At 43.6% G+C, this 21,947-nt stretch overlaps 1 protein-coding gene across 1 annotated transcript; it reads left to right on the top strand.

Annotated features, from left to right (window-relative positions):
• Positions 1-1,485: 1,485 nt before the first annotated feature.
• LOC139475292 (alpha-tocopherol transfer protein-like) lies at positions 1,486-17,213 on the top strand. The gene is made up of 8 exons (XM_071258525.1): positions 1,486-1,636; positions 2,881-3,033; positions 6,602-6,835; positions 8,474-8,550; positions 8,812-8,928; positions 10,229-10,339; positions 13,869-13,970; positions 15,123-17,213. Exons 2-8 carry the CDS (start codon positions 2,901-2,903, stop codon positions 15,270-15,272), a joined length of 924 nt encoding a protein of 307 aa, XP_071114626.1. The 5' UTR covers positions 1,486-1,636; positions 2,881-2,900; the 3' UTR covers positions 15,273-17,213.
• Positions 17,214-21,947: the final 4,734 nt, after the last annotated feature.

The following is a 21,947-nucleotide window of genomic DNA, read 5'->3' as shown; positions in this document are numbered from 1 at the left end:
ACTAAAATGTTGTCCCATAAATTATACCAATTGAGGTCGCCGTGTAAACTTATTACATTACTTACACATCGCAAATGTAGCCTTTCAGGCATAATCGCCCGGATCAAAGCAGCCCCGATCCCTACCGCCTCATGGCCTGTTAATACACGCTCCAGATCAAGCCCCTTCAGGAGTCATGGCTATTACATTTTGATATATCTAAATGTGAGGAGGCGAAGAGTAAAAGAATACAAAACTTGCAACAGGTATTGACAACTTTCTAATATATTCTGTACTAGTTTCCCTTTCACAGAGCCGTACGATCACTGGAGCGTAAAGACTGCCGCCAAGATATGCGTTACGGCGAACTGTTTGAACAAATGTTTTCAATCTTTGTTTGAATTTTGTGTGTATCAAAATGTCGTGAAACAGGTTAGGTAAGTTGTTTACTAACAGGATACACATGTCAGCCGAAGTGGCTTTGTAAAAGTTACGTCATTTCATCTTATAAGAAACCATATACAAATATTTATGAATCTGTTACATGAAATTGACCTGGACCCACTTGTACAAAGCGATCTTAGCGCTAAGACGATCGTAACTCCCATACTTTAACACTGGTTTACGATAGTCATAGCGCTAGGATCGCTTTATGGAACGGGCCCCTCATCAGTAACTATTTCTTCTCAATCCCAAATTTGAAAGAGGTGCGCTTTGGCTTGGCGACTTGATTCCGCTGTAATTGTAAATTACGTTTGATCAATCATTATGTGAAAAACTTCGATTTAGCTGTCTGTTCTCCACATATTGCTGTTCAGACGGATTTAGTTGTCTGGGGGGGGGGGGGGGGGGGGGGGGGGGGGGGCATGTCCTGCTAAGTTGCCGACTTGTTGTTCCATGGTAAGCAGGGGGACGGGTGGCCCAGTCGTCTAAGGCGCCGCGATTCGCCGGTTCGAATCCCGGTTCGCCCATATTATGTTTCTAGGTTTGTCAGCACCATACCCGTGCTCGTGGGTTTCACCGAAGTGGTAAACGTCTGAGACCTGCATAGCTTCTGCTTTCCTCCAACATTAAGCTGATGCGCCGTGATATAACTGGAATACTGTTAAAAGCGGCGTTAAACCCAACTCACTCACTCACTCACTCACACACTAGTTGTCTAGGACGGATCATGAAGTAATCGTCGATAAACATGATGTGTTTTCAGACTTACGGGTGTTGAGGAGTACTGGGTGTGCGGTAATGTTGACGTTCAAAACCTCCGGCCAGTAACACCGTCACATCTGAGCGTTCTCCATATCTTGCTGGTCCTTTTGTAACCCGAATTATCTCCCTTCGTATTATGTAAGAAATCAAAGGCGACTCTGGATTTCATTCAGGACATTATTTCGCCTTTGAAATTCCTGAACTCGTTGAACAAGTAAACTAGGTACGCGTCTCGAACGTCACAAGAACACTCGCCTAAACACACCCGCATTGTGTTGGGGGATGTTTCAGGTTTGTCCCGCCACTGCGTAGGGGGGGACTGTGTTCGGCTGTGTAGGAGTGTTTTTGGCTGTGTAGGACTGTGTTCACGGATGACTGCGTTCAAGAAGCGTCAGTCTGAATATAACAACACTCGAGGCCGAGCTACTTCTTCTTGCATCCACCACTCAAGGTAAGTAAAAGATGCCTGATAAGTATTTCACGATGCAACTGACTAACAGTCTAATACCGTGTACTAACAACGGCAGAGAGTCCACATTGTCTCACCAGTCGCATATAGACAGACACCCTTTCACAGTAATGTCATTGCGAGAGCTTAAACACTGAACAGGCATTGAACAGAATGACTACTGTAAAGTGTGGCAGTCGAACACAAATGTTGTATTTCTCATTGAAATTAAATCTTGTAGATCGGGTGAAATTTACCCCTGTGTCCAGCATGGATTGTCTGCTCTTGCTGTGAGTGTGTCACTCCAATAGCTATATGAGGACCACAAAGACAACTGTCATTATGCAGAAAACCGATATTCATTTCGTTTCCTCACTGTAGCCACAACCCCTAAATATTCCACCCACGAGGATTCTGAGTTAGAATATAGGACCCAGCTTGTCGAAAGAGGCGACTAAATGGACTGGGTGATCACGCTCGCTGATGTATGTCATCATATCCCAATTGCGTGATTGATACTCATGATGTTAATCACTGGATTGTCTGGACAGACCCGATTACATACAGACCGCCGTCATATAGCTGGAATATTGCTGAGTGTGGCGTTAAACATCAAACAAACATAACCGGGACTAGAATAGATCCCCACACCCAAAGCTTGTCGTCGGAGTCCGGTCAGCTTGTGTGACATCGTACCCCGTCCACGTGGTTCGTTGCTTATTGTGGTTTTTTTGGAATATTGCTGAGTGTGACGAAAAAACAACAAACAAACAAACAAAAATAACAAAAGCTCACTCACTATTACTCTTTTAGAATACATGTCTGTTGGTTTTCGGAGCATGGGGATACGGTAGCCCAGTATGTACCGCAGATCGCTATACGAAGTTGCGCACGTCAGTCGGTTCAGTGAGTTCAAATCCCAGATCCATCTTTATATGATTCATGGTTTGTCAGTAACCGTCTGAGACCCACATCACTTCGCCTTTCTTCCCACATTAAGCTGACACGCCGGGACGTACCTGGAATACTGTTTAAAGCGGCGTTTAACCAAACTCACTCACTCACTCACTAGATGAAAGTTCCAGGACCTGTTCCGAAAACCCACATTGAGAAAATACGAAGCTGAAACACAGTCCACACGTTAATGTGTATCAGCCTTGTCACGAGAGCTAACACTCAGTTGAGAATCATAATGACTTCATTTGACATATTTATATTTATAATATTTATAATCTATGGAACTGCAGTTTATATCAGTCCTGAGAGAATGACGTCAGCGGGATGCGTGGTAGATGAGCTCACGCCGGAGTTGCGGGAGAGGGCAGCGTTATACGCGAGTGAAGACCTGAGCGCAAGGGCGATTATCCTGGAGGAGATGCAGTCCACCCTCAAGACACTCGGTAAGACCACCCAGGAGGTATACACCCGCACAACAATCTCCTTATGTAGGACTGGAGGCATATGCTACCCATATATGCAAAATTAATGTTAAAGTCAATAGTGACATTTAGTGTGGTTGTCCGTCTCCTTGGTCTAGAGGTAGAGCGTCCGCCCGGAGAGCGGAAGGACCGGGGTTCAATCCCCGGCCGCGTCTTACCAAAAGACGTTAAAAGATGGTAGTTGTTGTTACCCTGTCTGGCGCTCGGCATTAAGGGGTAGGTATAGTGTGTCTTAGTGGGGTATTCATGTTAAACTGTGGCATGGTATCTCGGTGTGGGAGCAAGATAAATCGTCATCAGTCCGAACTAGTACAAGCAGACACACACACACACACACACACACACACACACACACACACGTGCATGTGCGTCGCTATATAAGTGAAATAATCTTGGACGCGACGTTAAACCCCATTTCACCCAACCACTGGAAAGTACTATGTTAAGGTCACTGGGTGTTAATAGTGAATGTCACTGTGCAGGTTGTTGGGGTTGCTTTGATGATGTCACTGGTAGTTGTAATCGCAGGGTCACTCGTGGTTGTTATGGGAATGTCACTGGTGGCTGCAATGGCAAGGTCACATGTTGTTGCTATGGGAATGTCACTGGTGGCTGCAATGGCAAGGTCACTTGTTGTTATGTGAATGTCACTGGTGGCTGCAATGACCAGGTCACATGTTGTTGCTATGTGAATGTCACTGGTGGCTGCAATGGCAAGGTCACTTGTTGTTGTTATGTGAATGTCACTGGTGGCTGCAATGGCAAGGTCACTTGTTGTTGCTATGGGAATGTCACTGGTGGCTGCAATGGCAAGGTCACTTGTTGTTGTTATGTGAATGTCACTGGTGGCTGCAATGGCAAGGTCACTTGTTGTTGCTTTGGTAATGTCACTGTTGGCTGTAATGGCAAGGTCTCTTGTTGTTGCTATGGTAATGTCACTGTTTGCTGTAATGGCAAGGTCACTCGTGGTTGCTATGGGAATGTCACTGGTTGCTGCAATGGCAAGGTCACTTGTTGTTGCTATGGTAATGTCACTGTTGGCTGTAATGGCAAGGTCACAGGTGGTTGGGAACGTCACTGGTGGCATTGTCACTGATGAGACCCGTGAAAATCTGGGTTAGAGGCGGTCTTCAGCAACCCATGCTTGTCGTAAAAGGCGACTAACGGGATCGGGTGGTCAGGCTCGCTGACTTGGTTGATGCATGTCATCGATCCCAATTGCGTGGATCGATGCTCATGATTTTAATCACTGTAATGTCTGGTCTAGATCCGATTATTTACAGACCGCCGTCATATAGCTGGAATATTGATGAGTGCGGCGTTAAACAACAAACAAACACTGATGGTTGCTATGGTAATGACACTGTTGGCTGCTATGGCTAGGTTACTGGTCGTTAATGTGTAACTATGGTTACTATGTTTATTTAATAACTGCACTGACTGCATTGTCTGGCAACCCTGGTTTTTTAGTTAAATTTCATCGGAAACACGGATATGCGTTATCGATGACCTTGTCATTGATTAAAACGCCTAAGCCACATGGATAATAATCCAAACCATAGTTCAGTCATATTCCTTTTTCGAGAGTCGAGACCCACTAGTCTAGTGTTAGAGCGTACCCCAGGAGAGCGGAGGGTCGGGGGCTCAATTAAGGGGTTAACACAAGGACTGGTCGACTCGGAGTCAGTATACGGTGTCTGAGAGGGGTATTCATGTTAAACTACGACATGGTATCTCATTGGACTAGCACTTTAAAATCGGTATAAGCCCGGACTTGTACAACAACACACACACACACACACACACACACACACACGTGCATGCACGCTATATAAGTGCAATAATCTTGAACGCGACGTAAAACCCCATTTCAACTCATCCACCTCGAGACGAAACAAAACAAGGGACCTGCTCCAGCGACTCATGCTGTGCACTGATGGCACATGGTGTTCTCCGTTCCTACGATATACTATGTTCTATTAAACTAATTTTCGAGCTTTGTATATAAATATGCGAACGCCAAGTTCGTATGCATCCAAAAATCAATTTTGCGCTCAGTTGTAAGCGTAACACGCAGTGTAAAAGGGAATCTCGGAAACCCGTCAAACGACAATCATCCCCTATGTCGGCTGATGGCTGTCGTAATTACTCCATAGTGACAAAAGCGTGTGTTGAAGATTCAGAACACTGCTCTCATATATAATATATGGTCATACAAATACTAGCTGTGATGTCAGTGTAAATCTTGTTAGGCGGGTGCAGTGTCAGACACGTTTCACGAATCAGTGGGGAAGGGAGTAACATCATTAGAAGCGCTAGACGTTATCAACTGCCGACGTCTCGATTTCACAAGACGAACAAAAAGGAGTTTTTAACTTCTGTATGCACTCATGCTGAAATAATGTAGGTTCGAGTCAAGAGTGAAAGAATAAGATTTTAAGTCGCTGTCCGCAATGTCCCCGCCAAATTACGGCGGGGTCACCAGAAGAGAATTTAACACAGTTTACCTATGTGAGGAATTAAACGCTTTCACCACTAGACTACCCCCACCGCCATCATACCAATAAGACCCGTGAAGATCCGGGGTAGAATTGGTCTTCAGCAACCCATGCTTGCCGTAAAAGGCGACTATGCTTTCGAAAGAGGCGACTAACGGGATCGGATGGTCGAGCTCGCTGCGTGGATTGATGCTCATGATGTCAATCACTGGATTGTCTGATCCAGACTCGATTATTTACAGACCGCCGTCATAAAGCTGGAATAGTGCTGAGTGCGGCGTTAAACAACAAACAAAACAAAAAAATCATATTGATAAATGAGCAAGTACTTCCCAGTCTGGTCTTACACGGGATGCAGACAAATACATATTTTGCGTAAGTTGTTAAAACATACGAGCAAAGTCATCATTTTGACTTTGAGGCGCTGTGCCAAGATCCACTTGTCGTGGGTTCGATTCGCCACCATTATGCTGCTAGGTCCGTCAACACCACACCCGCGCTCGTAGGTTTCACCATAGTGATCTAAGTCAAGCATTTTGAGTCTTTTTAGCACATGAAGCATAGACGCCTTGACATAAATGACGATCCGAGGTGGACGAATATGCTTGTCGTAAGAGGCGACTAACGGGGTCGGCTGGTCAGGCTCGCTGAGTTGGTTGATGCACGTCATCGTATCCAATTGCGCAGATTGATGCTCATGATGTCAATCACTGGATTGTCTGGTCCGGATTCGATTATTTACAGACCACCGTCACAACGGCGCGGAACCTCATTCACTCACTTACTCGCTACTTTCTATTCAGTGTATGTAATATACTGTAGTATATATAATTTTTGTAGTGAAGACTGAGCACACAATTTCATAAAAATAAACAATTCATGATACCGAACATTATTGCTTCCGTATGTTATTAAAGCATATTCCTGTATTTCCACAATCCATCTGATGTCATTGAATTGCGAACAAATTCAGTTTGAATCAAACGTATAAATAAAAGACCCACACTCTTATCAATCCATGTCGTTCAAAGTTCCAGATGTTGCAGCGGACGAAAGTCGTCTGCTTCGCTTCCTCCGTGCGAACGAATTCCGAATGAAGCAGACGTCCGACTGTGTGAAGGCGTTCTACAAGTACAAGGCCAACAACCCCGACCTCTTCACGCCGCTACCTCTACAGGAGGCTCGCGACATCGTTAACAGCGGCCTCCTCGGTGTGTTGCCGGGCCGAGACGTGCAGGGAGGCAGGGTGTTGTACGTCAGGATAGGTGAGTCAGGGGATAACGGCGGTAGAGTGTTGTACGTCAGGATAGGTGAGTCAGGGGATAACGGCGGTAGAGTGTTGTACGTCAGGATAGGTGAGTCAGGGGATAACGGCGGTAGAGTGTTGTACGTCAGGATAGGTGAGTCAGGGGATAACGGCGGTAGAGTGTTGAACGTCAGGATTGGTGAGTCAGGGGATAACAGGAGGTAGAGTGTTGTACGTCAGGATAGGTGAGTCAGAGGGCTGTGTCACATATCCATCTTTGGTTATAATTACAGGGCACACCATGGATTGTATCTAAATTAAATACCATACAAATAGCCGTGTCATATATCATACCATGGATTATATCTAAATGTATATACCATAGAAATAGCCGTGTCATATATCATACCATTGATTGTATCTAAATGTATATACCATACAAATAGCCGTGTCATATATCATACCATGGATTGTACCCGTGTGTCATACAGTAGGCCGTGTCATATAGCATACCATGGATTGTACCCGTGTGTCATACTGTAGGCTGTGTCATATAGCATACCATGGATTGTACCCGTGTGCCATACAGTAGGCTGTGTCATATATCATACCATGGATTGTACCCGTGTGTCATACTGTAGGCTGTGTCATATAGCATACCATGGATTGTACCCGTGTGCCATACAGTAGGCTGTGTCATATATCATACCATGGATTGTACCCGTGTGCCATACAGTAGACTGTGTCATATATCATACCATGGATTGTACCCGTGTGTCATACAGTAGGCTGTGTCATATAGCATACCATGGATTGTACCCGTGTGTCATACAGTAGGCTGTGTCATATATCATACCATGGATTGCACCCGTGTGCCATACAGTAGGCTGTGTCATATAGCATACCATGGATTGTACCCGTGTGTCATACTGTAGGCTGTGTCATATAGCATACCATGGATTGTACCCGTGTGTCATACAGTAGGCTGTGTCATATATCATACCATGGATTGTACCCGTGTGCCATACAGTAGACTGTGTCATATAGCATACCATGGATTGTACCCGTGTGTCATACAGTAGGCTGTGTCATATATCATACCATGGATTGCACCCGTGTGCCATACAGTAGGCTGTGTCATATAGCATACCATGGATTGTACCCGTGTGTCATACTGTAGGCTGTGTCATATAGCATACCATGGATTGTACCCGTGTGTCATACAGTAGGCTGTGTCATATAGCATACCATGGATTGTACCCGTGTGTCATACAGTAGGCTGTGTCATATAGCATACCATGGATTGTACCCGTGTGTCATACAGTAGGCTGTGTCATATAGCATACCATGGATTGTACCCGTGTGTCATACAGTAGGCTGTGTCATATATCATACCATGGATTGTACCCGTGTGTCATACAGTAGGCCGTGTCATATATCATACCATGGATTGTACCCGTGTGCCATACAGTAGGCTGTGTCATATATCATACCATGGATTGTACCCGTGTGCCATACAGTAGGCTGTGTCATATATCATACCATGGATTGTACCCGTGTGTCATACAGTAGGCTGTGTCATATAGCCTACCATGGATTGTACCCGTGTGTCATACAGTAGGCTGTGTCATATATCATATGAGCGTCATCATTGCAGGTCTCTGGGAGCCGGAAACCACGCCGATGATAGATCTCTTCAGACTTACTATTTCTCTCCAGCTCAAACTCATACAGGTCTGTTCAGAGACTTAAATGATCGTGTTTATTACATTTCCTGGCGTAACCGGTAACTGTAAATTCAGCTATCCACACTGTCGTGAGATCTGCCATAAATAGTTTTTACCCATTCTTTAAAATTTGTTTTACTTGGTTTTGAATTTATTGCGTTCAAAAGTCAGGAATCCCCATGAACAAACGTCGATATGTTTTACTTGGTCTTGAAGCTGTTGCGTTCCGATGCAAGCTGATCCCCAATAAAACACCGGTATGTTGCAGGACCCCGAGACTCAAATAGGAGGACTAAGGACTGTTGAGGACATGGAAGCGTTGTCATGGAAACACGTTAGAGCACTCTCAATACCACTAATGCGGAAGCTCAGCAAACTCTATGAGGTAAGACCAAGTCGTTATTTAGCGTACACACTGTGGGGATTCCGGGTCTGAATGACCCTCAGTATCTAGTATTGTACTACGTCAGCAATATTCCAGCTATAAGACGGCGGTTTGTAAATAATCGAGTCTGGACCAGATAATCCAGTGATTGACACGAGCATCGACCCACGCAATTGGGATACGATAACATGCATCAACCTATGATGGTTGCACCCCGTTGGTATATCCGGGTTGAAATAGGTCCAATTTTTTTCCATTGAATTTATGTCGTTGTACATACGCATATAACTCCATTTGATATATATTTATGTCCTTCAAATATTAGGCGGTATTTTGTTCGCTCACAGTTTCTGTAAAGTTGCTGAATAAAAAGATCGTCGCTCAGTACTTTTATCGGTGTTCGCTAAAACGCGGATAAATTTCCGGTTTTTCAACGCTGTATAAATTCTCGGACAAAACTTACCAGTGTCTTTTTTTCAAACTGGTGTAATATTTACAGGTAAATTTACAACATCAGATAGGAAATCTAATATTCTACATATCTGCGAAATTTTATAGCCAGAGGTAGATCCAGTGCCGAGTGAGCGCAATTCTCGTACAACATTCACTTTTCCGATCTTAGGAAAATGTACGTCAGAAAAAACCCTCGGCATCCAATGATTACCGTAGTACAGTATAACGTGCGCGTGTACCTACGACGACGGTCTTAGACTTAGACTTAGCTAAGATTTTGCTAAGACCGAATCTTAGCTAAGCAAAATCTTAAAAACTTAAGGCAAAATTCGTGATTGCAAAATTTGAGCTAAAACCACTTTCATGATCCCGGGGCCTGGAGAAAATTGTCAGTTAAAGAGTAACAGAAAAGGGAGTAACTAAATTATCTTAAATTGTATTAGTTTATCAAAGTATTCCACTATTTTCAACATTTTAAATATAGAGCCCATTTTTCTCCCATCGTGGTGGCCGTTTTCACTAACTCTATTGGCCGTTTTCTCTTATGCATTGGCCGTTTTCCCCAAACGTGGGGGCCGTTTTCTCTTATACATTGGCCGTTTTTTCCAAACGTGGTGGTCGTTTTCTCTTATGCAGTGGCCGTTTTCTCTAATTACCCCGAGGCCGTGTTCACGAGGACCCGCTTGTGCAGCCGAAGCACTAAAGCGTCTCCATCGAATAACCATTTCTTTTATTTTTAGCCATCAAACACGGGTGTATACTTTCTTTTGCCCGGCAGTTTACAATACATGTAAATCCTATAATAAACATATTTGCTGAATCGCATTCGTACTCTGTATGTTTCCAGGAAGCGTTTCCTGCTCGGTTTGATGGCTTCCACAACATGAACGAATCTGGGGCCATTGATCGCCTGTACACCCTCGTCAAGCCGTTCCTCAGCACAAGGTTAAAGGGGCGGGTAAGAGTCTGATCGAGTAATGAGAGTGGGGGCGGTCGGGTAGCCTAGTGGTTAAAGCGTTAGCTCGTCACGCCGAAGACCCGGGTTCGATTCCCGACATGGGTACAAAGTGTGAAGCCCATTTCTGGTGTCCCCCGCCGTGATATTGCTGGAATATTGCTAAAAGCGGCATACAACCATACTCACTCACTCAGTAAAGAAAGGTCATGCCGTGATTATTAATACCAAAGCTCTATAATGTGCAATCGATTCTGGTGCAGACAAACCAATGGTTGATAGTGTGAGCACCAAACAAACTCGGCAGCTGTTAAATCAGTTCCATCACAGCTGAGGGTTACTTTCTTCTTAGGTTTACACATGTAAAGTAGTAAGGACTCCTTGTCTTACCATCCTAACCCCATTGGGGTGCAGTGATTCATGCGGTGATTCTACTTCGTGTAGTAATGGGAAGGTGGGGTTTTTTTTCATTTCATCTTGTCAAATTTTAAGGGACATTGTTTTTTAATAAATGTGTAGGAAATGATATCGTTCATTTGATATATCTAAATTACATATCAGTTAAAACTAAATGTAAAGATCAATGCTCAATTATGTGTTGACAGAGAGCAGAACTTTAATCGCCTTATTCACTCACTCACTCACTCGACGTAGAATTAACTGAAAAGAGCAATAATGTCACCTGATCGCCCCCACCACACACACACACACACACACACACACACACACACACACACATGCAGAACAACCAAATATCAGTTTTCAGTTTTCAATTCAAGAAAACAAACTTCCATGTACCTCTTTAAATAAATATTTAATATCATTCAACAAATGTTAAGATTAAACAAACATATGTTCTGACAATTTAAAAATTAATTTTCCTAAATTTTAACACCGACAACAATGACAATACAATGTCATACATTCTTGAGGTCCGTTGGCACATTTTTATATACAAGTCGTCATTGTTTTCCACCATCACCGGCGACTGGGAGTCTGTTTCACTCTTGCAATATTTCAACATCTTCGTCGTCAACATCAACATCTCCGTTGTAGCTCCCACACGTGCCATTATGGAATGCCAGATTCACCACCACCACCACCATCATCATCATCATCAATTTCATCTTCATCATCATCATCATCATCATCATCATCATCAGTGTCATTTTCGTCATTGTCATTTTCGTCATTGTCATCATAATCACTTTCATCACCATTGTCGTCATCGTCATCATCATCCTCTCCATCATCACCATCATCATCGCCATCATGATCATCACCATCGACTGTGTCGCCGCTGTATATGAACATCGACAGGCTGACCTGGCATTGTCACACCCCCGGCGCACGGCGCGCCCCACCCAAATATCCCCCGCACCGTCTGCCGGAAGGGCTTGTACACGAACATGTAGAACGGCAGCCTCAAGACGTGGTACAGATACACGGCCCCGACAAACACGTTCCACACCCCGTGCACCATGTGTTGTTGGATGGCTGTGTTCAAGTACAGACTCTTCAGCAGGTGTGCCATGAAGGACGCTGCAACGTAATAAATGGACAGGCCTGTGATTAACCTGGAAAGCACTATTTTGTTCCGACTACCGGGCCTTGCTAACACAGTAGGCTGGGTCTTCTTCAAATGGAGAGTGATCTTGATGAAGCTGAATACAGTCACGCAGAATGGAAGTAGGTGTGTACTGAAGTTAAATACAACCCACAGAAACGCTGATGCGCCACTGTAGTTGGGAAATATACCAATGCGGCTTTGGTCAGACACAAGGGTCAGGAGAGATGTGGATAGATTGAGAAACCAGGTGAAAACTATAAAGATCCAAACCCGCTTCAATGTGACTTGTCTCTGGAACACGATGCCGTGGCAGATAGCTAGATGCATGTTGAAACTAATAGCGGACAGGCTATGGATTACGACCCCAAATAAACCACTCGAAATCGCCACAATGTACTTCGTATTGGCGTCCAGTGCGTCCAATTTGTGTGTACTCATATAGACAATGAGCATGAGTTCCATGACTGTCTCGGCGACACACTCGTTGATGAGGAGAGCACTGACTGATGCTTTCAGTCCGGCTGTTCTCTGTATGATATAGACAATGAACGGATTTTCAATAACACAAACAATGAAGAGGACGAAGAAAATTTTCGTGAAAGTCTCTTCATCTGTTCCAAAAGGCGGATTCCCAAACGTTCTGTTTGACACGTTACCTTCCATCCCGGAATTGAAGTGATCGGATGATCTCACACAACTATGTCCACCATGTATCTGTGATCTCACACAACTATGTCCACCATGTATCTGTGATCTCACACAACTATGTCCACCATGTATCTGTCACTCGCAAACCACCAGGTCACTGACCACCTCTTCCACCAGTCCTAACTGAATACCAATCTCGGCAGGTCGTGGTCCTTAGGAGGTTCAATCTTCATCTGTTCATGGCGTTCAGTCAGCACATATATATGTGTCATAGACGCGCTGAGTATCTCTGTAGTCATCAACACCACGACGGTAGCCGCATCATTATTTCTCCGCTAATTCACACTGGCTCATATCAGCTTCCTATTTAGTGTAAAGTTATCCCGTTTTGATTAAATGGGTGTACTAACCAGGTTGTGCTAAGATAGTGTTAATATAAGCCATCACCTTCTTCCCGGCACGTGGATTGTCACGTGTGGAGTTGTCAAGTGCAGCTGCGTCGGGGAAGTGTGTACATTATGTAACAGCTACGTGGTGAACGTGGAGGATATCCAACTCGGATAATTAAATCCTCGGCAGCGACAATTAACGGGGCTCCTGTCACCTTAAACCCGCTAAAACGCGATCCACGCAAGGAAACAGTTTGCAGCGACAAGACAAACGTGTGGCATATGTATTTAAAGCTGCGTCACCAACAATCCTTAGTAAAATGTAAAAGCAAAAAAAATGGGACGAGAATAATGATCAAATGTATCTGTCACACGGCCATAGTCTGATAACACGGGAATAATGATTATATATATCTGCCATGCAGCCATTGTCTGATAAGACGAGAATAATGATCATATATCTCTGTTATATGGCCATAGCCTGATAACACGGGAATAATGATCATATATCTCTGTCACACGGCCATAGTCTGATAACACGGGAATAATGATCATATATCTCTGTCACACGGCCATAGTCTGATAAGACGAGGAAAATGATCATATATATCTGTCATGCAGCCATAGTCTGATAACACGGGAATCATATATATCTGCCACACGGAATGATAAGATGATATTATAATGATCTATATTCGTGTCACTGACAATCTCATTAAAATCAGATCTTAGTTCTCGCTACCGCTAAACAAAGTTTAGCGGTAGCGAGAACTAAGATCTGATTTTAATGAGATTGTGTCACTGATCACAGGGGAGAGACCACAGTGTATTGAATACGTATTGGCTGAATTTCGAAAATTTTAATATTTCCATATCTGACATCTGACATTATAAGCAGTGCATACTGTGGAGTGTTATGTTTCAGAATCACTTTCATGGAAACGACTATGCAGAGCTATACGAGTATATTCCGCTGGAGAACTTGCCAGAACTATACGGCGGCAGCGTAACAGACACACAGATACAGGTGAAAGTGTTAGAAATACCACGATACCGCGTTAAAGTGTGACCACTACCAAACCAGCGTCAAACCCAACCCACTCGCTCCGGTGATTTTATAACTAACGGCCATGTTATTTGTTTTGTTTGTTTGTTGTTTAACGCCGCACTCAGCAATATTCCAGCTATATGGCGGCGGTCTGTAAATAATCGAGTCCGGACCAGACAATCCAGTGATTGACATCATGAGCATCGAACCACGCAATTGGGATACGATGACATGCATCAACCAAGTCATCGAGCCTGACCACCCGATCCCGCTAATCGCCTCTTGCGACAAGCATAGTCGCCTTTTACGGCAAGCATGGGTTGCTGAAAATCTATTCTAACCTGGATCTTCACGGGTCGCTGCCTTGTTAGGATCTGCCATGTGTTTTCGGACATGAATGTTTTGTGGGGAATTTGCTTTTTAATATCAAATTAAATCAGACAATCCGTGTTAACATAAATGTCTTGTTTCGCATTACCAGAGAAACCGCATCATCAGAAGAGAGAAATCTATTCCTAAAATTTACCCAAAACAATTTCGTTTTTCGACCCGATTTCGATATTTGTCCCAAGTGACGCGATTCGTAGAGAACCTAGCCATTGCCACATCCCTGTCTCTATATTCACACGGGTGGTAGGATATCCTTGTTGTTAAAGCGTTCGCTCGTCACGCCGAAGACCAAGGTTCGATTCCCCCATGGGTACAATGTCTGAATCCATTTTCTGATGTACCCCGCCCTGATATTGCTGGAATATTGCTAAAAGCGGCGTAAACACATACTCACTCACTTACTTAATTCATACTTCAAGCCATAGGGGGCGTGGTTTAATCGAGATCACGTGGTACATAAGACGCTGTAACCTGATCAGTTTTAAAACTTTATGCGAAACAAGAATATTTTATGACTGGCCAAAAAAGAAAGGATTCGGAAATGGTCCTTGATTAAGTTTGACCACTTACTTGTTTAAACTCGATTCCTGACAGGGGTACAATGTGTGAAACCCATTTTTGGTGTCCCCCGCCGTGATATTGCTGGAATATTGCTAAAAGCGGCGTCAAACCATACTCACTCACTCACTCACTTGTTTTCACTGAAGATGAAGGTTGTCTCATCAAACTACTGTATTCCAGGATTTCACAATGTCACTTCTGAGGGATTATAAAGGAGATGACTTTGGTGACGGGGGGTCGGTGAAGATCTCCAAAGAGGACAAGGTCGCACGTGACACCGTGACGACAGAGTCGGCATACGGGACCTACAAGAGAGTTGACCCGTCCTAGTTGTCTGGGAGAAGGTCTGCAACAACTACGGTGCTATTCCAGTGTGATGGAAGTTATATCATAGAACTTTAGCATTTCCTATTTCTTATGGCCCCTTAGGCAAGTATTCTCAAAGGCAGAAGTATCTGTGATCATAGAAATCAAATAATAATGTAAATTAATATTAATTATAATGAAGTGCATATAAATGGTTCTCAATACAACTATGTACAGAACAAACCACTTGTCAAGACTCGCTGAAAACTTGGTGCCTGTTTGGGGTTTATTGAAGATCACGCCAAATAATATTTCCTAACTGCTGTACATCTCTAACAACGATAATTATACTACTCAGAAATAGTTGAGGATCACCCGATTCTTTCATATTACTATATTAGTTAATCAGTCATATCATGCCAGATTAGGGAGCGGTCGGGTAGCCTAGTGGTTAAAGCGTTCGCTCGTCACGCCGAAGACCCGGGATAGATTCCCGACATGGGTACACTGTGTGAAGCCCATTTCTGATGTCCCCCGCCGTGATATTGCTGAAATATTGCTATAAGTGGCATAAAACCATACTCACTCACTCACTCATTCACTCACTCATGCCAGATTAACTATGTTTATATGGAAGAATCTTATGACTCTTAACTTTTTTAGCGTTATATTACCAGACATTTCACCATCGGTGTGTATCAACACAAATGTTGCTGGACAGAATTTAATTTTGAAAATTGAACTTTTGTTTAAATTGTAGTTTAAAAGAAACATCTTGAGAAAGCCTACCAGCCCAGTTAAGCACACTACCAATTTAACTATTCAAAGAAAAACAGAGCAGTTGGTTGTCCGCTGCCTTTTGAAAAGCATGTCATTCTTAAAAACGGGATAACATTTACTTCCCTTTGAACTTGAGTATATATTAGCATTTATATATCTTGTGTCGAAGGACAACATCGACAGCTTACCTTGTCTGACAAGGATATGGTTCGTCACGCCACGGTTTAATGCATGCATTCACATACATTTCTGTCCTTACCAAATATGAAAAATACATATTAATAATCTCGGGCCACTTTTGCTGTTAATAAAGGGTCAGATTATTGTAATCTTGAATACCGTCTTCTGAAACAGTATTCAGAGCGAACCGATCCGTGATTCAGTATGAGTAAGATGTATAAGCGATGCATGTATACAGATGAACCTTATTAACCTGGAGTCCATATGCCAGTATAGAATTGAGTGAGTGAGTTGAGTGTTAACGCCGCTTTTAACATTATTCCAGTCATATCACGGTGTGTAAGCTTAATGTGGGAGGAAAGCCCGAGGTGAAACCCACGAGCACGGGTATGGTGCTGACAAACCTAGAAACATAATCGGGGCGAACCGGGATTCGAACCCACAATCATAGGTTTCTGGCGTGCCCAAGGGACGCAACTCTGCACAGCGGGTCGCGGCGCCTTAGACGACTGGGCCACCCGGCCCCCGCCATTATAGAAACTACATCGAGCTACTGTAGTTCAAGGCTAACGGAGTACTGATATTACTCCATATCAAGCGCGGCGACAGCTTTTTGGAGAGAAAATGGAGTGTTTGCACATAATACGAACATGCCAGCTGATAATTCGGGTGTCAATTTCCGTTTGTTACCCAAAACGCAGACAACTGATTGCTCTTTTTGTTGTAAGCATGTCAGCTATAATAATAGGTCAATATGATAAGCGTGCTTTTTAAAAGGACGCATATACACCTCTTGGTCCACGTCAATCGGGTGTTTCCCGTACCCATCAGGTCAGAGGTGTTACAGTCGACACGTTTCGCTGTAATGATGAATACAAACCGTAGAAGGGGTACTCCTTTACAACGGCAAGGTCGTGTATGATACGTTAATCTTTGACAAAGTTGGTCTGTCGATTGGGATATTTACGACAATGCATAGATTGTTATAGGCCTCCATGGGCGGATACAGCTTTTTTTAAAAGGGGGGGGGGGGGGGGGGTGCACGTTTAAGATCTATTTATTGTCCTTGGTGGTAATTTATACAGAAATAAAGATTTTTTTCGAAATAAAAAGGGGGGGGGGGGGGGGCTTGACAGGCAGGGAACCCATGATAGCATATCATTTTAATCTGTCTAAAACTAAGTGTTCCGTTATCCACAGTATATATTATATATTCATATTCGTTAGCAGTCTGTATTAGTTATGACAAGACTTAATGTTAATGCTTTGGAGTGAGCTTAGTTTTCACCGAGCACTCCGTCACTGTTTACTTTATGCTTGAATATTTCATTTGCGAAACGTTCTGCGTGTCCGCAAAATACAAAATCGTTTTGCTACGGTGCATAAGTTATTGTTAGAGTGATAATTTCGATGACATCGTAGTATTGTATACCACTGTATTCCATATTTTGTAGTATTTGTAATAAAACTCTTTGTTCCTTTGATGTATATCTGTGTCGCTTTAGTGGAAGTTCTTTAGTAGAGCTTCACATACACAACAATAACACTACATATGATTCATGTATCATTTTGTTGTTGTCTTCCCAGACAGTGAATACAGTTTGACATCGCACCAATCTCATTAAAATCAGATCATTTACTCCGATGTGATACTTCTGTGTGTTAAGATCTGAGGACATCCCACAGAAGGAGGCGTCAGGTGAACCGTGGGCAAACATTCAACGCCCTGCCTGAAAGAAGGTTGGGTTTTAGAGCAAATCCGTTGGTAACGTTCCAAAACGAATCGTCTTCATTTTTCTATTACGGAAAGTTAGATCTTTGCAAAAGATAATTACAACAGAACACAAATGAACCATCGATAGTACGTCGTTGTGAGTTTAGATGTCGTGGCTCTCAGAAAAGAACACGACGTATAGCATATCCACAACGATGTCATAGCGCGGCTTTATATTTTTGCATTCGGAATTCATTGCTTATATTCATTTTCGAAATACAAAAATCAGATATGCTTGTTTGGATGCTTTGCTCACTCGTTTAGAAATTTAGAAGATTGGCTGTTTAGAAAGTTCACCTGACGAGATCGAGGTGTCGTCAGACCTCCACGCAGAGAGGCATCGAATCGGAGTGAAAGATAAGATTTTAATGAGATTGACATATAGAGTGTTTCTTGTTTTGAATAAAGTAGTTCCAGGGATAGGATCTGTGACTGGCTGATTATGTGTCACCGTGCTCCGACGGCGTGGCTGGTTGCTCGTGTCATTATTGATCACTGGTTTGCTTGGTCGATGATGAAGACCGCCGTGGTGAAGCACTGGACGAATTAAATCTGTTCACAAATCCACTTTGGCCACAGCTTTACATCGGTTTACACAAGTCCATTTACATCGAATTTGTTTTTATTCCTGTTACATATCACATTTGCATTATGAGGCCACACCAAATCGATCATTTGTTCCACTGAAATATATTAAATGCACATTTCAAATGCGCCAATCCGATGCACTGGTACAGCGCTATATAAGACATGACATTACAAAAACGGGAACGGCAACTTAGGCATAGTAGGAAGTAAAGTTAACACAGTTTCGAGTGAAAAACGTCCAGGCTGCTGGTTAGTTTGATTTCAAGGGGCTGAGGGTTCAGCAAGATCGAATGAGTAGGAGCAAGATCTGTCTCCATAAGACGTCAGCATGTAGCGAGGGACTGTCAAGCTGTTTTGGTTTTGAGAACGGAGTTTATTTCCAGAAGTATAAAAGGGTTAGAAGATCAGAGAGATAGACAGGAGTGGTACCGTGAAGATATATATACGCGAGACAAAGATGTTTGAAGATAAATTCTTGCTTAAGCTCCAGTTCTTTGGGGACAGGTCTGATGTGGGAGGTTTTGGACGCCCCACTGATGATGCGGGCTGCTGTATTTTGGATGGGTTGTAATTTGGAGAGATCTGTTTGACTGATAGAAGACTGTTAAAACAATCAATCGTGACGTCACCATGATGAGATACGTGCTGCATCGGTCGTGATCGGTTCCCGACGCTGACAAAGGCACGAGTATGACAGTAGCATGTCCTACTATGTTGCCGACTTGTTGTTCCATGGTAAGCAGGGGGCACGGGTGGCCAAGTCGTCTGAGGCGCCGCGATTCGCTGTGCAGAGTTGCGTCCCTTGGGCACGCCAGAAACCTATGATTGTGGGTTCGAATCACGGTTCGCCCCGATTATGTTTCTAGGTTTGTCAGCACCATACCCGTGCTCGTGGGTTTCACCGAAGTGGTAAAGGTCTGAGACCTGCATCACTTCGGGTTTTCCTCCCACATTAAGCTGACACGCCGCGATATAATTGGAATATTGTTAAAAGAGGTGTTAAATCAAACTCACTCACTCACTCCATGGTAAGCTGGGCATCAATATGGGCTCCTAGGTCTTTAACTGGGGCTCAACAAAATCAGCTGGGAGTGATTCAAAACGACGTCAATTCGCACGCCAGAACCAGGGTTCCGTTCGACAAAATAACCTTAGCACTACGACGACAGTAACTATCATACTCTAGCATAGACTGAAAACAGTCGTAGCGCTACGATCGCTTTGTGGAACGGGGCCCTTGGGCGTTTAGTGTAAGAAGCCTTGGAACCCAGCGTGCTGCAACCTTTGTCATGCCAAGTTCATTCCTCAGGATGTTCTCCGCTCTCTCGTTAGAGGATGCCTACTGCATTGACTACGCGTGAGTCGTCTATCATCCATGATCAGATCATGTACTTTGTCAACAGGTTCCATAGGGTTCGCAGTTTTAGGTCTTCCTGATCTTGGATCATCTTCGAGTCTCACTCATATCCCACCTCTAAACAGTGGAAGGAAGGGGCATCATCCTCTAAAGTTGACGCTATGTCCACACGTATGGCTGTTGAAGTTACGTTGGAGATACATGATGACAGCGCGGCAGCCAGTTTTGTTCAGGGGCGGTCGGGTAGCCTAGTGGTTAAAGCGTTCGCTCGTCACGTCGAAGACCGGGTTCGATTTCCGACATGGGTACATTGTGTGAAGCCCATTTCTGGTGTCCCCCGCCGTGGTATTGCTGGAATATTGCTAAAAGCGGCGTAAAACCATACTCGATCACTCAGTTTTGTTCATTTTCATCAAAAGAGTGAGTGAGTATGGTTTTACGCCGCTTTCAGCAATATTCCAGCAATATAACGGCGGGTAGACACCTCAGATGTGCTTCACACGTGGTGCCCATGATGGGAATCGAACCCGGGTCTTCGGCGTGACGAGCGAACGCTTTAACCAATAGACTACCCCGCCCCTTTTCATCAAAAGAGAATACCTGGTCACTTTGGTGCCTGCAGAAATTTGCGACCTGGTTGTGTATTTGGTTCAAATGCAGCCTGACAAGGCGGCTTGGGCTGTATACTCACCTGGGGGCCGATAATGAACATCGAGTGCACACTGATCATTTGACCAGGGTAATGATTTTATCGCTTTGACCATGCACCTTGTGTATGGAGTCTGGCGCACGCAATATAAGTACACACCATTAAGTTATTTATTATTATGGAAAGTATTGTACATCTTTCGTATTAAGGCTCAGAACTTCACAGCTACCCCTCGTATGTATGTCCCTCTCCCCTGGTATGTTCTGAATGCATGACATCAGTTTTATTTATTTTTGCTGATTCCTTGTTTAAGGTTACTTGATACATTATCTACATGGCATTATGATAAAAAGGAGACTGTTCCAGTCTATGTCATGGCCTGTCAGCATGAGGAAGAACGCAGGTCCTAGACGTTTATGAGTATGTGATCTGGGATTCGAACCTACCATCAGCGGATCCTGACTAACGAGAGGAAAATTTGGTTCATCGGGGGATCCTTTGATCGGGAAAATGATCTGTAACTGAGATGTCGACCAAGTATATTTATGTTTAAAACAAAGTTACGTGAACTTTAATGACAGTTGGATAGACGCAATCATTTTGCTCACACTCCAGTTTGAATATGGGTACTAAATCGTCCCATAGTCTTCCTTGAAACGTTCCCCTCCCGTAGTTACACAAGAGCGGTCACCCTCCGATAGTATAGCCCAGTATAGTGAATATCACTTGAAGATTAGTTTGGGACATTAACTTGATCGAACTTTGTTTTAAGTAGGATTAGGAGTAGGATTATTCGAAAATAATCGCGAGATTTCGGACATTCTCCCATACGTACAGCGATACAATGCTTATACACTTGTCTTACATACAGCAAAATTCAGACTGTGTATTCGCAACGGGGTCCACGTGGTGATCATGTGACGGGGGATTAACAAAACCAAAGAGAGGAAAATGTTTGATGATAATATTATTCCATGTATAATAGATCTACGTTGTGTTCTAATAAGGTTCACAACGTAAAGCATCTGTGTCAGAAAAGCCGAAACTTCACCAGGACCTACATCAAGACTTGACTCCCGTTATCCACATAGCGGTGTGATTGTGCGACCGCCAACCACTGGATGTGGAGCTCGAGTAATAACAGAAATATTCTGAAAAATAGTGTAGAAAATAACCACATTATTGTGTAGACAATAACGACATTCAATTAAAGTCGATAATCACAAGACATGTGCCATGCCTGCCTCCCAAGAGATTCGAACTCACTTCAACGCGGTATCACTTCGTGAACAAAACGAGAAAGAATTGTTGAGCTCAAGTCGAATTCAGAGTTGCCTCCCCTTATCTGTCTCCTAATACTACCAATATGGC

This window comes from Haliotis cracherodii, unplaced genomic scaffold, assembly GCF_022045235.1.
Source record: "Haliotis cracherodii isolate W230 unplaced genomic scaffold, xgHalCrac1.p SCAF_1, whole genome shotgun sequence".
In the NCBI taxonomy this organism is placed as follows: Eukaryota; Metazoa; Mollusca; class Gastropoda; order Lepetellida; family Haliotidae; genus Haliotis; species Haliotis cracherodii.
Note: the sequence above shows the minus strand (reverse complement) of the source record. Positions and strands in the feature narration are given on the sequence as shown.